General features: G+C 61.4%; 1 protein-coding gene across 2 annotated transcripts in view; it reads right to left on the bottom strand.

The window, feature by feature from the left end:
- Prex1 (phosphatidylinositol-3,4,5-trisphosphate dependent Rac exchange factor 1) overlaps positions 1 to 14537 on the bottom strand; it is a 127264-nt gene that overhangs the window by 19446 nt on the left and 93281 nt on the right. For both annotated transcript variants that reach the window (XM_026390934.2, XM_077799630.1), the window contains exons 14-19: positions 13995 to 14070; positions 7688 to 7760; positions 5016 to 5158; positions 3554 to 3646; positions 2773 to 2921; positions 1353 to 1438 (exon numbers count right to left, since the gene is read on the bottom strand). In XM_026390934.2, coding sequence (XP_026246719.2) covers positions 1353 to 1438; positions 2773 to 2921; positions 3554 to 3646; positions 5016 to 5158; positions 7688 to 7760; positions 13995 to 14070 — 620 coding nt within the window. The remainder of the gene's footprint in view (positions 1 to 1352; positions 1439 to 2772; positions 2922 to 3553; positions 3647 to 5015; positions 5159 to 7687; positions 7761 to 13994; positions 14071 to 14537) is intronic.

Genomic DNA, 14537 nt, shown 5'->3' with positions numbered 1-14537 from the left:
CTTGGGGATGATGTGACTTGCAGACAAAGACTGAGGCTCTGCCTGTGTGGGCAGGTGACAAGGGCACACCCTGCTGTCCACGGAACCATCATTCAGGACTCCTCTACCTGCTGGGCTCAGGGTCCTCACTACTAAGAGGGGACGAGGATCAAGCCACTCACAAGGTTCCTGAGAGACCAGGGAGTTGGCACAGGAGGCGTCCAGCACCGAGCCCGGCTCTGGGCAAGGGCTCGGGAACATGGCAGCCTTGCTGGGCTTGGCTGGTTCACAAAGGCCTGGACCCAGCTGGGTGCTTTCTCAGAGGTGGAGGAAACACGAAGAGCTGGGCCAAGGGGGTAGCCCCAGCCCTGTTTTGAGACAAGGTCTCACCAAGTTGCTAGCCTTAAATTTGGGATCCTCCTGCCCCAGCCTCCTGAGTTGCTGGGATTATAGGCATGTGCTACCATGCCCAGCCAACCTTTCCTCCATGTAGGGTGACAGTCTTGAGTATTTTGTTATGGTAACGGAGAGCTGCTGGCACACCCATGAACACTACCACAGCTGATCACTACACACTGCGGCTGCTCCAGGGCAGGGCTTCTCCCCTGCACTCCCACCGCCTGGGCCAGGGAGCTCGGCTCTGTAGGGCCACCCTGGGCACTACGGGGTGCCGGCTGCATTCCGGTCTTCCCTAGAGGCTAATGGCACATCCTCCCCAGTTGTGACCACTGAAAACATCTCCAGTCCTGCCAGATGTCCTCTGGAGAAGGAGGCAAGTCACCCGCAGTCACAGATCACTGCTTCAGAGATAAATCACAAGCTCACTCTAAAGTGCTCTCCGTTTCTGGGAGCCCTCTGTGGGACGTGCACTTTCTCAGTGAACAGATATTAGAGGTATAACTCTGACCTCAAAAGTGACCTTTCGAGTTTGGAAGGAAGCCCTGGGTATACAATGCTGAGCCCAGTCCTGCAGACCTGCCGGTCTCCTCTCCAGGACAAGGCGCTGCAGAGAGCAGAGCCTCCAGCTGGTGGCCCTGGGGCTGCAGCGTGGCTCTGTGGGACCCTGACTTCTGACACGCCCAGTCTGGCTCCAAGGCCAGTCCCTGCCCCGCAAGGCCGAGCCTGGAGAGCGCTGCCGCTTCAGGGACGAACAGCGCCCATCACTTGCCGTGGTCCCCAGGTCCCTGGTGTCTCTCAGGCTGGCCCGCCCACGTGTGCTTAGTGTTCCCAAGTCTTAGCTTCAGGAAGGGAGGAAAATGCCAATGGCACCCGGCCCGGCAGAGCTGGGTGCACGGGTCCCCGTGACTCTGAACTCCGGGGACACAGACAGCCCCAGCCCAGAGCTGCTGCGGGTCAGCGAGGCTCCTGCTCACCTCTCCCCACGGCGAAGACATAGGGCGGGGCAGCTCCTCGGATCTGGAAGCACAGGGCCTCTGGGTGGTCGGGGACTTTGATGGTCCTGCCGCAGGCACAGTGACAGGGTAAGGCCATAGGAAAGCAGCATCCTTCCCCATAACCTGGGGCCACCTGGGGGAGCCCCTGCCTCTAAGGCTTCTGGGAAACTCAGCGCAAAACAGAAGCAGCACCAGGCAGCCCAGTCCCACATGAGGGGACATGCCAGCTACCCAGAGTCCACGCCACCAATCCTCGGTGGCCGAGAGCCCCGAAGTCCCACAGGCCTGCCTGCACCGCCCCCACACCCAGGAGCCCCGGAGGCCAGGCCAGCACCCCCGTGGACGTTGACTCAATCATCGTAGACGGCAGGGTGAGAAGTGGCCCAGCACATCTTGGTGTTGTCCCCCAAAACACCCACCAGTCCCCTAGAGAGGGGTTGGAAAGCCCGAGAGTCAGACACGCCGGGGCCCGTTCTCGACCACGGCAGAGAGGGGCCACATCCTGCTGGGGTGGGCAGCAGGCGTCCTTTGTCCTGGACACGCCCACCCAGGCTATGTCCCCAGGCCTGCCTTCGTCCCTCCTATTCTGGCACGTCCCCTCGTGTGCCAGATAAAGCCATCCCCTAAGCCTGCTCCACACCCCAGGTGCCTCCGGAAGTCAAGCAGACGGCTTCCCCTTGGCCAGCGCCGCCACCTGCACGGGCCGAACCGTGCTCAGATCTCCCTGAACGAGCTGGCCTTTCCCTGACACTGTCACATCAGAACGCCCCCCTCCCGGCAACAGAGCGCTGGCCTCAAATAAAAGAGAGGCCTAGACACCAAGAGCAGGAGTTTCCAATGGACGACTCTCCCCTGTACCTCATCTGTCCCCACAGGCCTGGCCGCCCTGTCCCGCTGGCCTCCCCCACCCCGTCCGCACCCCTCGGCCTCCCCGCTGGGCCTCACAGCTGCCAGAGACGGCCCCACTGCAGGCCCAGGCACCGCTGCTTCCTCTGCCTGGAGCCCTGCTCCCCCAGAAGTCCCCGTGAGGGGCCCTGGTGACCTCTCTGCCCACCTGATCTGCAGAGCACAGTCCAAGGCCAGCTCTGTGCGTCTCCATGGCTCACTCGCTGCCCCAGCTGGGGACCTATCTCACGCCCTGACCAGTGTACTTCTGTCCCCTGCTCTGTCCCCCACTTGACCAGGGGCCTATGAAGGGCAGGAGCTGCGTCCATGCTGACAGGGCCGATGCCAGGCCCACGCTCCTCAGCCCAGCCGAGGCTACTGCAGGGGCAGCGTGTCCCATGGTGGCTGCAGTGACGGCCACCCCCCAGGCCACACAGCTCCCACCCCACCAGCCCCAGCACTGGTCCCTCCTCAGCCTGCCATCAGGCTGGGCACCAGGCCCGGGGACACTCACTCTTTGGCCTTGGTGGCCACCAGGAGGCGCAGGGGGCGGCGGGAGCAGAAGCACTGGTTGAGGAGGGACTCCACCTCCGAGAAGGGCCGCAGGAACACCAGGTCCTCGTTGATGGAGTAGATCCTCCTGCCCACCTGCAGGCCGGCCATCTTGGGGCAGCGAGGACAGGCGTGTGAGTGCCAACACTGCCATCCACAGTGAAGGACCCTCCCTGTGTTCTTCAAGGTCAGGGACAGCCCAGCGGGCCAAGGCGGCTCCCCCAGGGAAGCCCTGCAGGGCGCGGGGCCTGGGTCTGGACACAGCTGCAGGGGCCACAGGTGGCCTGCCCGGATGGGTGCAGCAGAGGGTCTAACAGGGTGGCCACCTCGTGACTGCCCCTCACAAAGGGCTTTGGGAGCCTGGGCTGCCTGGCCTGGCAGCTGCAGCCCCACCTCCCCACCCAGGAGAAGCTGCGAGTCTGGGGCTCAGATCCCCTCCCTCCCTTCTCCTCCAGACCATGCCCAGGGGACAATGAGCTCCTCCTGCCCGAGCCACCCATATTTAGGTTTTTTATCCTCGCAGCTCATTCCAAAACTGATTCAGAACTTGAGTGTGTCCTGGGCCTCCACACAGCGCCAGCAGGGGGCGCTGGTGGGCCGCACCAGGACAGCGCTGAGCTGCCAGGGAGTCCGGCTCCCTAGTACCTGCAGGGGTCCTGGGCCCAGTTTCCCCATATGGACAAGAGAGAGCAGCAGCCCTTGTCCAAAGCTGCTGAGCGGTCCAGAGCGGCCCTGGGCCTCACCTCGGCCAGCGAGCCCCTCTGGACCGACTTCACCACCACGGCCTTGTTCTTCTCCTCGATGTCGAAGCCGTAGTCCTCCTCCTGGGGCAGGATCTGGGGGCCCGAAGCAGACCCGGTAAGGCAGGAGGTGCCCAGGGCACCCCACCCTGATGCCCACAGGACTGGGATCCTGCCGTCTCCTCATGCCCCAGGGCCACCAGGGTGGGGTGCAGATGAGGGGCCTGCAGCACAGCAGCCAGACCAGGCCAAATACAAGCCCCACCTGCACACAGCAGGCACCTGAGGTGAGGGCACCACCTGGCTCCCGCCAGAGCCTGGTGGTGTTCAATCTGTCACCCCTTCCTCCTGCAAACCCAGGGACAGTCCCCTCTCTACACGCTGTCTCCCCATCCACTGGCATACCATAGGTGCTCAATAAATGACTTAATGAATAAAGCAGACCCAAGACACCCAGCCCCATGACTGTGGGAGTGGAAAAGCAGCTCAAGGAGCAGCAGCCCTCTACTGCTGGAAGCAGGTGCTGGGGCTCCTGGGGACACAGGGAAATGGGCGCAGCCATGCAATAACGGCCAGGGAGCCGCGCCGGTCACACACGCCAAGCGCTCCATGGGTACGGCAGACACGCTCCCCAGCAAGACGGACTGGACAGTCCCCCTCTGCAGCTGACCGCAGGGGAGGGCCAGCCCGGGATCAACTGCAGACCGTGGTGCAGGGCTGTGAGCAGCTTGAGCTACAGGACAGCAGCTAAGGGCCGGGGCGTGCCCTGGGCGGCCGAGGGCTGGACACGGGAGTGGGGAAGGACCCCAGGCAGCAGCCAGCGGGCCACGGCCCTGAGGCACTGAAGGGGGAGGCAAGGGCTCAGGTGGCTGGGGCCGGGCGAGGACAGCACTGGAGGTGGAGGGGAGAGGCAGAGTCGCCAGGCCACGCTGAGCACTTGCAGCCCACCCTGGGTGTGACTGGAGCCCCGGAGAGGAAGGAGAAACGGAACCCACAGAAGGCACTGAGTGTCTCCACACCAGGCCGACTCCGGCTCTGACCTGGGCAGGTGAGCGACCCGCTCTGAGCCCCTGTCCACCACCCGCTGGGACCACGCATCTGGAGGGGCTGGTGCTCACTGGTGGACAGAGAAACAGGATTTGGGGGGCTAGGCGGGTCAACTTCCTGCACAGCTGTGAGACCTCCCTGAACTGCAGAGCTATCGACAGCCACTGAACACAGGCAGGCGCCAGTCTGAGACCCAGGCTCTGAGGGACAGGGGAGTGGCTTTGGGAGGCTGTCCCCGGGCACAGCGCCAGGCTGCAGCAGCCGGGAAGACAAGTGGAGCTGGAACTCAGGGAGGGCGCCCAGCACCCCGGACCTGTGTGAGGAGGGCGCCTGGGCCATGCAGTGACCTGGCCTCCGGCCACCTCCAATCCCACAGGAGGCCTGGGAAGGACGGTGGCCGGGCCCAGCCTGCTCCTACCAGCAGCCGCTTGGCCAGGATGTTCTCCACCAGCTTGAAGTCATTGCGAAGCTGTCTGTTCTTGCTGTTGGTCCCCTCCATCTCCTCGTCAGCGTGGAAGCGGAAGTACTGGGACTCGTCCTTGAACTCGCTCTTCTCCAGCACTGCAGACCCAGACGCACAAGCCACGGTCAGACTCACAGCCACACGTCAGCCACACTGGCCACCTGGCAGCCAAGGGTGGGGCTAGGCCCACACAGGTTTGGTGTCCCAAACCCCCTGGCTGCTCAGGGTGTGACGGGCGTAAAGGACTGCGGAGCCCTGTGCGGCGGGACTCTGACTCGGGAAAGAGTAAGCCAGACCCCCACCTCACACCACACACCAGGACTCCTGGGGGTGGAAGACCTGCTTGTGAACAGTGAAGCCACAGCCGGCCAAGCACACGCATGCTACCTCGGGGCTAAGGCAGGTACAGACACAAATCAAGGGGGTCGGCAAACTGAGGCTCCAGGACCCATGTCTGGCCCACTACCTGTTCCTACAAATGAAGTTTTATTGGAAAGAGCCCCAACACTGTCTGCAGCTGGCAGCTCTCCAGCCACAATGCCAAGGCTGGACAGGTGTGACAGGTCACAAGGCACACAGGGCCTAAATTCCCACTATCTGACTTTACAGAAAAAAGTGCTGACCCCTGTACCAGGATGAGCCAGGAAAATGCACACAAGAAACCAGATGCAGCCGGAGGCCATGGCTTAGGGTCACCAGGCACCTCCGGGCCAGGCCTCTGTGGCAGCCCTTCCACAGGTGCAAAGACCAACGCCCAGGCCGACAGACAAATCCACCCAGGTCAGGGTCAGCAGCCGCACTGGGGCCCCACGCAGGCCCCTCCTTTCCCTGTGCTGCCCCCCGGGCCTGTCAGCGAGGGCTGGGTGAATAAGCCAGGGGAATCGGGCCTGTGAGGTTAAGGTAGCCAGCTGCCTGAGGTTGGCGGGTCCCTGCGGCCAGGAGAACCAGCTGCCTAGACGCACCCCTAAAGACGGGGATCTGGTGGCTGAACAGAAGACAAAGGAAGTGTTTCCTGGTCCCCAGGACACTTGGCCAGGACCCTACCTGTCTGGCCACCATATCACCTCTTTGGAGAAAACAGACACACAAATTGCTACTTCCCCCAGAGTGGGGAGCCAGGAGGGCGGGCTGGCTTGGCCTCTACTGTAAACACAAAGCTAGAAAATTCCGGGAGTGGGAGGAGAACGCAGTGCTGTGTCCTGCTGGTGTGTCGGGAAAAGGCAGGGAATCCCCAGGTGAGGCCCAACTTACACCTCTCTGTGGAGGCCGCTGACCAGGCTCTGTGAGCCACACAGACCTGGAGTCAGGTCCCCTGCTTGGCCCCTTGCTGACCCTGAACACATGCACGTCCAGCCTCATCCACAGGGAGAAGAGCAGACAGCCTGTATTGGCATGAGAGGGTCCAGCCTGGGGGTGCTTCTCTGGGACAGCTCAGCTCCACTGCAGGAGGTTCCGCCAGCCCCACTCTGTGCCTGCCCTGCACTTGGCCAAGGCCGCAATCCTGGGCTTGGGCTCTTTTTCCTATTTTAGCCTATTTTTGAGGTCGTGGCAGGGACAGGAGAACAGGGCCGCACCCTGCAATTTCCCACCCTCCAGAGCGTCCAAACTGCTGGGACCCCCCTGTGAATGTCCTCTCCCAGCAGCCTTCCTGGAATAGCAGCGGGGTGGACCCCTAATTACCCTCACCCACAAACACGAGGTCCGGCCCAGCTGGCTGGTGGGCGAGCAGAGCTGTTGGGAGGCCCCAGGAGGGCACAAGGGCAGCTTCTGGGCACACTGAGCCAGGGCAGATGGGTGGCCTAGCCTCACGGGGGAAACGAACAGCAGGAAGCAGCCCCGACCCCCACAAACCATGGCAGATGGCAAGGCCTCCCAGGAAAGCTGGGGAAGACAGGCCGTGGGGCTGGAACACGGTGGCCCGCCCCTGGTTCCCTAAAGTCTGACGGCACACGGCCATGCCCAGCTGGTTCAGTGCTGTCTGTAGCTGCTTCTGTGTTACAAGGGCAGAGAGTGGCTGTGACAGGGACCCTGTGGCCCGCAGAGCTGAGAGCACTTGCCACCTGGCCATTCAAGGGAAAGTTCCAAGCTGAGTTCATCAGAAGAGCGGCAGCTGGGGAGGACCTGGCCGAGGGCCCGAGGCCGAGGGTCTCCTGACCCAACACTCTCCCACCTCTGTGCCACCGCCTGGCCCTACCACGTGGCCCTGCCCTGGACCTCCTCCAGGCCCCTGCCCCGCCCACAGACTGCAGCCCCACGTCCCTCCTGCTCAGAACCCCTGGGGACTCCTGCCTCGCTCAGAGAGAAAGTCCAAGGCCTCCTCACTTGCACCACCCAGAACGTTCCAGAAGATGTGCTCTTTCTGATTGGGACACACACAGAAATGACTGGGACCTGTTCTGCTCGTTGCTGTCCCCAAGATCCAGCACCGAGCCTGGGACACAACAGGCACTGGCTGGAGAAGAGCAGAACCATGAGTCTGGAAGGCCACGTGGGCTCAGCCACAGGCAGGAAGGCGGCCTTGACATGGGCCCCCGGAACGGCGCAGGGGGCTGGCGGGCAGCAGGAGCCGCTCTGAGTGAGGGGCGAGGCGGGCAGGGAGCGCTGGGCAGAGGCCGGGGAAGGGTTACCGTGGTGCATGAAGCCGTTGTTGCACAGGCCCACGCCGAGCGCCACGGCCTCCTCTCGCGTCTGGCAGTCTCCCTGGCATGGAACAAGAGGGGCACAGTGGCCTTAGGTGAGCTGGCAACTCTGAGCCACATCCCGCCAGAGCCACCGCCCACACCTCCTCATCCACGCTGCTCCTCTAAGTCCCCTTCCACTTGAGGCTTTCTCCCTGCAACTGAAAACTTGCCAACTGACACCATCAGAACCAGGGGACGTGGTTCCTCTCAGGGCCACCTGGGAGCAACCCGCCTCCCTCCGGAAGCCTGGAGAGGACAGGCCAGTGCGCAGGGCACTGTAGGGTTCTGCCCCAGCCGACCCTCCCTGGCAGACGTCCTGAGCAGGACTGTGCTCAGGACACACCCCCACCCCGGGGCCAGACAAGGAGTCACCATCCTGCGGGGCCACGGGAACCTCCCTGCCCAGGTGCAGGACACCTGAGGGGAGGAGGCAGGACAGGAGGCAGGTGTGTGCTTCTTCCCAGCAGCGGCCCCTGAGGTGGTCCCCGGGGCTCCCCCTCCTCAGACTTCCCTGGTGCCTGGCTCCCAGGTCTGCCCCACCTCCTCCCAAGGAGCCCTGTCCCCTGCCACCACCACCCCCGCTAAATTATCCAACATCATTTCTGTTGCCTGCAACCCAGATCATCTCAATACAGCGGCGGAGAGAGAGTGGAAGGGCAGCGGCAGACTCGGGCAGAGGACAGCAGGACAAAGGCCCAGAGGTGGGAAGGAGAAACCAGGAGGAGCAGGGCAGCCAGGGGAGCAGCCAGGCGGGGGCAGGGGCCTGGAGCCTTGCTGTGTCCCCCTGGGGACAAGGCTGCAGTCCTGAAGTCTGTGGACTGAGAAAGGAGCTGGGGAGGGGGTCACTGGCAAGAGGCCCTCCAGCAGCCTCCCTCCCCAAAAACTGGCCAAGGAGCGGCAGAGGGTTCTGCGGCCTCCCTGCCAGCAGCCTGGGGTGGGGAGGGCATTTTCCCAGGTTCAAGGGACACCGCTGCTCTATCAGAGGTGGCTGCTGCTGAGCACAGGCCAGGCCTGAGCGGGCGGGGGCAGCTCCGGCCTTGGGTTTACTGACCCAGCCAGACAGTGCTGGAGAGCCAGTGAGCTCAGGCCCGGCTGAGGGAGGGCCCGAGGGGCTGCAGCCCGGGCAGCCACCCCCAGCTGCCAGGATGGCAGGAGGGACATCCAGGGTCCAGGTGGCGCAGGCCCAGCTCAACAGCCAGGCAGGCGGGGCGCATCTGGCATCCACCTGGCTTCTGGGCAGCCTGGGCTCCCACCCTGAGGGACCTGGGCAGGTGACCAGCGAGGTCCCTCACCACAGCAGGGCAGACACAGGTTAGAGTGACAGGTCCTGAGAGCAAACCTGTCATCCTGGGTTGGCAGTCACCACTGGGAGCACTTTGTCCCCTGTGGGGAGAGGCACAAGCTAACCAGGCTCAGAGGCCATGTATCTCACTGGGGTCCCCAGCCCCCTCCTGCCCACTCACGGCTCACCCTCGGGCTCCTGCCCTGCTGAGCACGCCACTCCCCTGGGGCCTTTGCACCTGCTCTTTCCTCCACCTAGGGTGCCGCCCTGGGCTTTTCAGGCCTCAGCACCCGGTCACCTGCTCTGAGTCCTCCCCTAACTACCCTACAGTAGTCGCCAAGCCCTCCCCCACAAGGCCTCCCCAGGAACACCACCCGTCCCTCTCACTGCCCAGCACACTGGGGGCTACTGTAGGGTGGTTAGGGGAAGGACTCAGAGCAGGTGACCGGTGCTGAGGCCTGTTCTGTTTAAGGTCTGTCTCCCAGTAGAATTGGCACCGTGTGGGCAGGGCCCTGGCACTGGCCTGTGCACTCACATGGCCTCACGTGGAAGCCCAAGCCTAGCCCTGATGGGACATAAAACATGGAAGGAAGCGGGGAGGGGAGTGGAGGGCCGGGAAGCTGACCTTGAGGCCGCTCTGCAGGGTTCTGTGCCCCTGAAACAGGGGGATCATCCCGCCACACCCCACAGCTCTGGGGGATGAAATGAACCGCTCCAGGGGTCCCGCTGGGTGGGAGGCAGCAGAGGTGACGCAAGGCCGTGGGGCAGTGGGAGAGGCCCTCTGCATGAGTCTGAAGGCCCGCGCAGGCCTCTCGTGCCGAGCACGTGCCAGTCTGGGCGGTCAAGCCAGAAGCAACCACCACGCCCGAGCTGCCCGACAGGGGAAACTGAGGCATGGCAGGCTGGCTCTCCCCACCACCAGGTCGTGGCTGGGGAAACTGAGGTTCAGGGTGGTCGGCGGCCCAGGACTCTGTCTCTGTTCAGCTGTCACTCTCACCCCTGGCCTCTGCCTCTCCTGCACTAGCCCTCGCTGCCCACGCTGAGCCCGGCTGCCATCGGCGCCTGCCATCTGCCTGGGAAGGGAGTTGGCAGAGCAGGCGGGCAAGGTCCTGCCAAGCCACATGGACGTCGGCACACTCATGCCCTCTGAGCCTGGCTCCGTGGCCTGGCCTGGCCCCACTCGCTCCAGCCCCAGCCCCAGCCCACCAACCCTGTCCCCTGGGCATCTAGGAGCCTGGGCAGCAGGGAGAGGGGAGAGCGTGAGCTCCGTGCTGCCCACTGTGACCGTGGCGGTCAGCTGACCTCTCTGAGCTGCAGTGCCTCACCCGTGTTTGTGCCCATCCTCGCCAAGGTCTGCACGCTGGAGTGGTCTACGCACAGATGACCAGGGCCACCGTCAACACAGGGCATCTTTACAGCTGACCGCGAGGCACCACAGCCCCAGCCTCTAGAGTGTCCTACGACTGGTGTCCAGAGGCAAGTTGGGGAACCCCAGCCTCAGTTCCTCATCAGTAAAACGGATCAGGGCTGTACCTTCCCCAGGCCATTCTGAGGGTAAAATGAGCTAGGAGGAGAGCAGGTCAGAACTGACCCTCACCCTCAGAACTAAAAGACCCCCGCCTGGGTGGCGAGTCCCAGCCCCTCGTGAGCACCAAGGGAGGAATCCCGAGCAATCCCAGCTTCTCTCAGAAATCCTGTCCATTTACCCACAAACCGGTTCAGGGGGCCGTCTGGCCAATGAGAACTAAGCAGAAGACCGTGGGTCAAGGGACGACTGTGAGAAGCTTTCTCCCTAATGTGAAAACTGAGAAAGCACTTTCAAACTGAACTGCTGCTGGCTTTGGGCCATAGTTCATTATAAAGGAGATACCTGGAGGTGTGGCAGCCATTTGTGATTGTGAGGCAACTAGCAAGAAGCTAAGAGAACCAAACAGAAAGGTGCATTTCTGGGTGCTAACAGCATTGCTGGGTTCTAGGACCATGAACTCTGAACATTTAGTTATGTAAGAGAAAATGTCTTCACTGTATTAAGTCCAGTTCCTACTCTGAGAAGACAAGAGCATTTCTAACAGATTCAGTAGGCGTTCAACTGACATTTTGTCCTAAGGAGCAGAATAACCTACAAGTTAGAAATAAGGACATGTCCAGAGGGAGGGGAAGCCCCCTTGAGCCACTCGATCACATGTTCTCTGCTCGCTCCTGCTGAGGCTCCAGGTGGGGATGGGCCTTTGATGTCATATCCTGTCTTGTTGGTTCCAAACACTCCTCAGACCTGCCCCACCCCCAGCCTTTGGAGAAACATCTACTTTTCCCTGTGACACCAGCAGGCTGTCCCCTGGCACAAGTGGAGTCTGGGAAACATGAGGCCACAGAGTCCATAGCAGCGAGGCCCAGGAAGCTCAGAGCCCCAAAGCCAGGGCTGTCTGGGATGCAGCCAAAGCACCTGAACTACAAAGCAGGCACCCACGTGGCAGCTCACCTGCCCGAGGCTCACCTGCCTGCTACACACCCGCCCAAGGCTCACCTGCTTGCTGCACACCTGTCCGTGGCTCACCTGCCCAAGGCTCACCCGCCTGCTGCACACCCGCCTGCTGCTCACCTGCCCGAGGCTCACCTGCCTGCTGCACACCCGCCTGCTGCACACCTGCCCGAGGCTCACCCACCTGCTGCACACCTGTCCGTGGCTCACCTGCCCAAGGCTCACCTGCCTGCCGCACACCCGCCTGCTGCATACCTGCCTGTGGATCACCTGCCTGTGGCTCACCTGCCTGTGGGCTCACCTGGCAGCCGCACACCTGCCTGAGGCTCACCTGCCTGCCGCACAGCTGTGAGGCCAACTCTGCAGACATCCCCACTGCTGTCTCGTGGTCTCACTGCCCCATGCCCGAGAATCCCCCTGTGGTTTCTTTAGCCTTCTTCGCTGACAGAACTTGGGCCCGCCTTGGGTCCTCCGCAGGAGGCGAGGACTGCACTAAGAGCTACACTCGCCAAGCAGTGACTCCTGCCAGGCTGCGTTTTTTACAGGTGGGCAACCTGAGGCACAGATCCCGTAACCAGCGGCCCGCCCGAGGTGACATAGCCAGGAAGTAGCAGAGCCAGGATGTGAACCAGGTCCGCCTGGCATGCCTCTGGGCTGACTGCACACAGTCCCCAGGGGGCAGTGCAGTGGGGGGTTAGAGGCCCTGCGCTTCTAGACAGCAAGTCTGAGCCCAAGGCCAGGGTCTCCAAAACCCCCCGATTTCTCGGTCCCACTGTTACAGCAAACACTGAAACACACCCACAGCTCACACTAAGGACATTCTGTTAGCCTGATTTTTTTTTGTGAAGCACTTTTCTAAACCTACTTTTGAAGTTACTTGGGAAACATATAAATTGAGTCTCCACAGCAGTCATCAATCATTTGCTCAGTGTGAGAAAATCCAGCCAGCAAAACTGTGGTTTTTGAATGGAAGGAACTTTTTATGAACACTAAATTTAACAATTACTCAGGCTGGCTTACAGCTCCACTCTGCAGCTGGTTTCATGGTTTGGTTTGGCTTGTTTTTAGTACTGAGGATTGAACCCAGGGGCTCTCCACTGAGCCCCACCCCCAGTCCTTTTTTATTTTTTTATTTTGAGACAGGGTCTCACTAAGTTGCTGATGGTTTCACTGAATTGTTAAGACTGGCCTCAATCTGTGATCCTCGTGCCCCAGCCTCCTGAGTCACTGGTATGATGGGTCTGCACCACCAGGCCCAGCTTCGGTAGTTTAACTAGACATTCGTCCGTTATCATGTTGCAGGGTCCCATCTTTTCTCAGACCATGAATGAACATTCTGTGGGCTCCCTGAAAAATTCCCAGAATCAGGCAGAGTTCTGGACGGGGTGAGATGGGCCCAGCCCCATCCTGTCTTTGCCGTGGTGAGGCTGTGCCTCCTGGAACCAGGCCCTGGCCTTTCTGGGCCCCATCCCTCCCCTCTGTAAATGGGTTGAAGGCCACGGTAGGATAACGGACAAAGCCCAGCCAGGGCCTGGCCAGAGGAAACCCTGTTAAGTGACCATTAATAGGAGCCATAAAGAAGGAAGGACAGGCAGGCGGGCTTGACCGCTGGACCTCAATGGAGCAAACAACTCTGCAGGGTCAGCAAGATTGATGGAGGGATGTCTAAGCCTCTGCTGACCTCGGGCTTTCTTGAAAGGAAGACCCTGGCAAGAGGCTCCAGTTTGGTGCCAGGGTGTGAGAACCACTTTCTGTTCTTTACAATCACCTGGTCTTGGGCATCTGGATACACAGCACAAGTGGAGTAAGATGTGTATATATATTATTTATGGGACCTAAAAACACAGGAAATTCTACAACTTGAGGACATGTGCTAAGTGACATGAGGTGGCCACAAAAGGTTGAAAAGGTAGGATTTCATTCTCAGGTGGTCCCTAGAGTAGTCAACTCCAGAGACAGAGCCTAGGGCGTGGCTGGAGGGAGGGGCGGGCTGCAGGGAGGGGTGGGGCTGCAGGGAGGGGCGGGGCTGCAGGGAGGGGCGGGGCTGCAGCAAAGGGCTGGCTGCCCCTTCACAGGCAGAGCTTCAGCTCTGTGGGTGGGGGATGTGTGCAGGACATCAGGCCTGTACTCAATGCCACTGGAGCTGCACACTTAAATGGCGTTAAGCAGGTAAACTTGCACTATGTGCCCTGGCCACCATTAAAAACACAAATTGGGGCTGGGGTTGTGGCTCAGCGGTACAGCAGTCGTCCAGCATTTGCGAGGCCCTGGGTTCAGTCCTCAGCACCACATAAAAATAAATAAATAAATGTCCAACTACAACTAAATGTGTGTGTGTGTGTGTGTCTGTGTGTGTGTATATATACACACACAGACACACACACACACACATATATTTAAAAAAATAAAACAACACAAGGCTCCACATTCCAGGAAGCCCCCCTCCTCGGGCAAAGCCAGATGCTGGCCGCCCAGGTCAGGGTGGTCCTCACCTGGGCCAGCAGCCAGTCGACCAGCTTGCTCGCGGGCAGCACGGACTTGTAGGTCTTCAGGTGGTAGTCACGGTCTCTGCGAGGAGGAGGGGGTGACAGATGAGCAGGGGACGCAGTGGGGCCTCCTGGGCTTGCAGAGGCCCAGCCCCGACCCCACGCCTGAGCCACAGTGTGACGCCCCCCAGGCCTCCCCTCCCCCATGGCGCAGGCCCTAGGCTCTAGGGCTCTATCACTCTCGCCAGAGGACCTCAACCGGGGCACTGTGCCCTCCGAGGGACCCCTGGGCTATCAGGAGCTGGGGTGGGTGCTGCTGGCATCTCGTGGTGGAAGCCGGGGGCCTCGGAACATCCTCAAAGAGGACTCATCTGGCTGAGATGCCTGAGCGCACAGGCCCCGGAGCCCGGACCCTCACGTGAGAAGACTCAGCCTTTCCCTGTCCTTCCCTCTGTTCTGTGTGACGGTCCTAGGTTCAAAGGTCCCGGCTATGGTGACACAGAAGCCCCTCTCTGGGGCCAGGGTGGCCAGCGAGGTCCCCGGGTCTCA

This window comes from Urocitellus parryii, chromosome 6 (genome assembly GCF_045843805.1).
Source record: "Urocitellus parryii isolate mUroPar1 chromosome 6, mUroPar1.hap1, whole genome shotgun sequence".
NCBI lineage: Eukaryota > Metazoa > Chordata > Mammalia > Rodentia > Sciuridae > Urocitellus > Urocitellus parryii.
The sequence above is the reverse complement of the archived record's forward strand: the minus strand, read 5'-3'. Positions and strand labels throughout refer to the sequence as shown.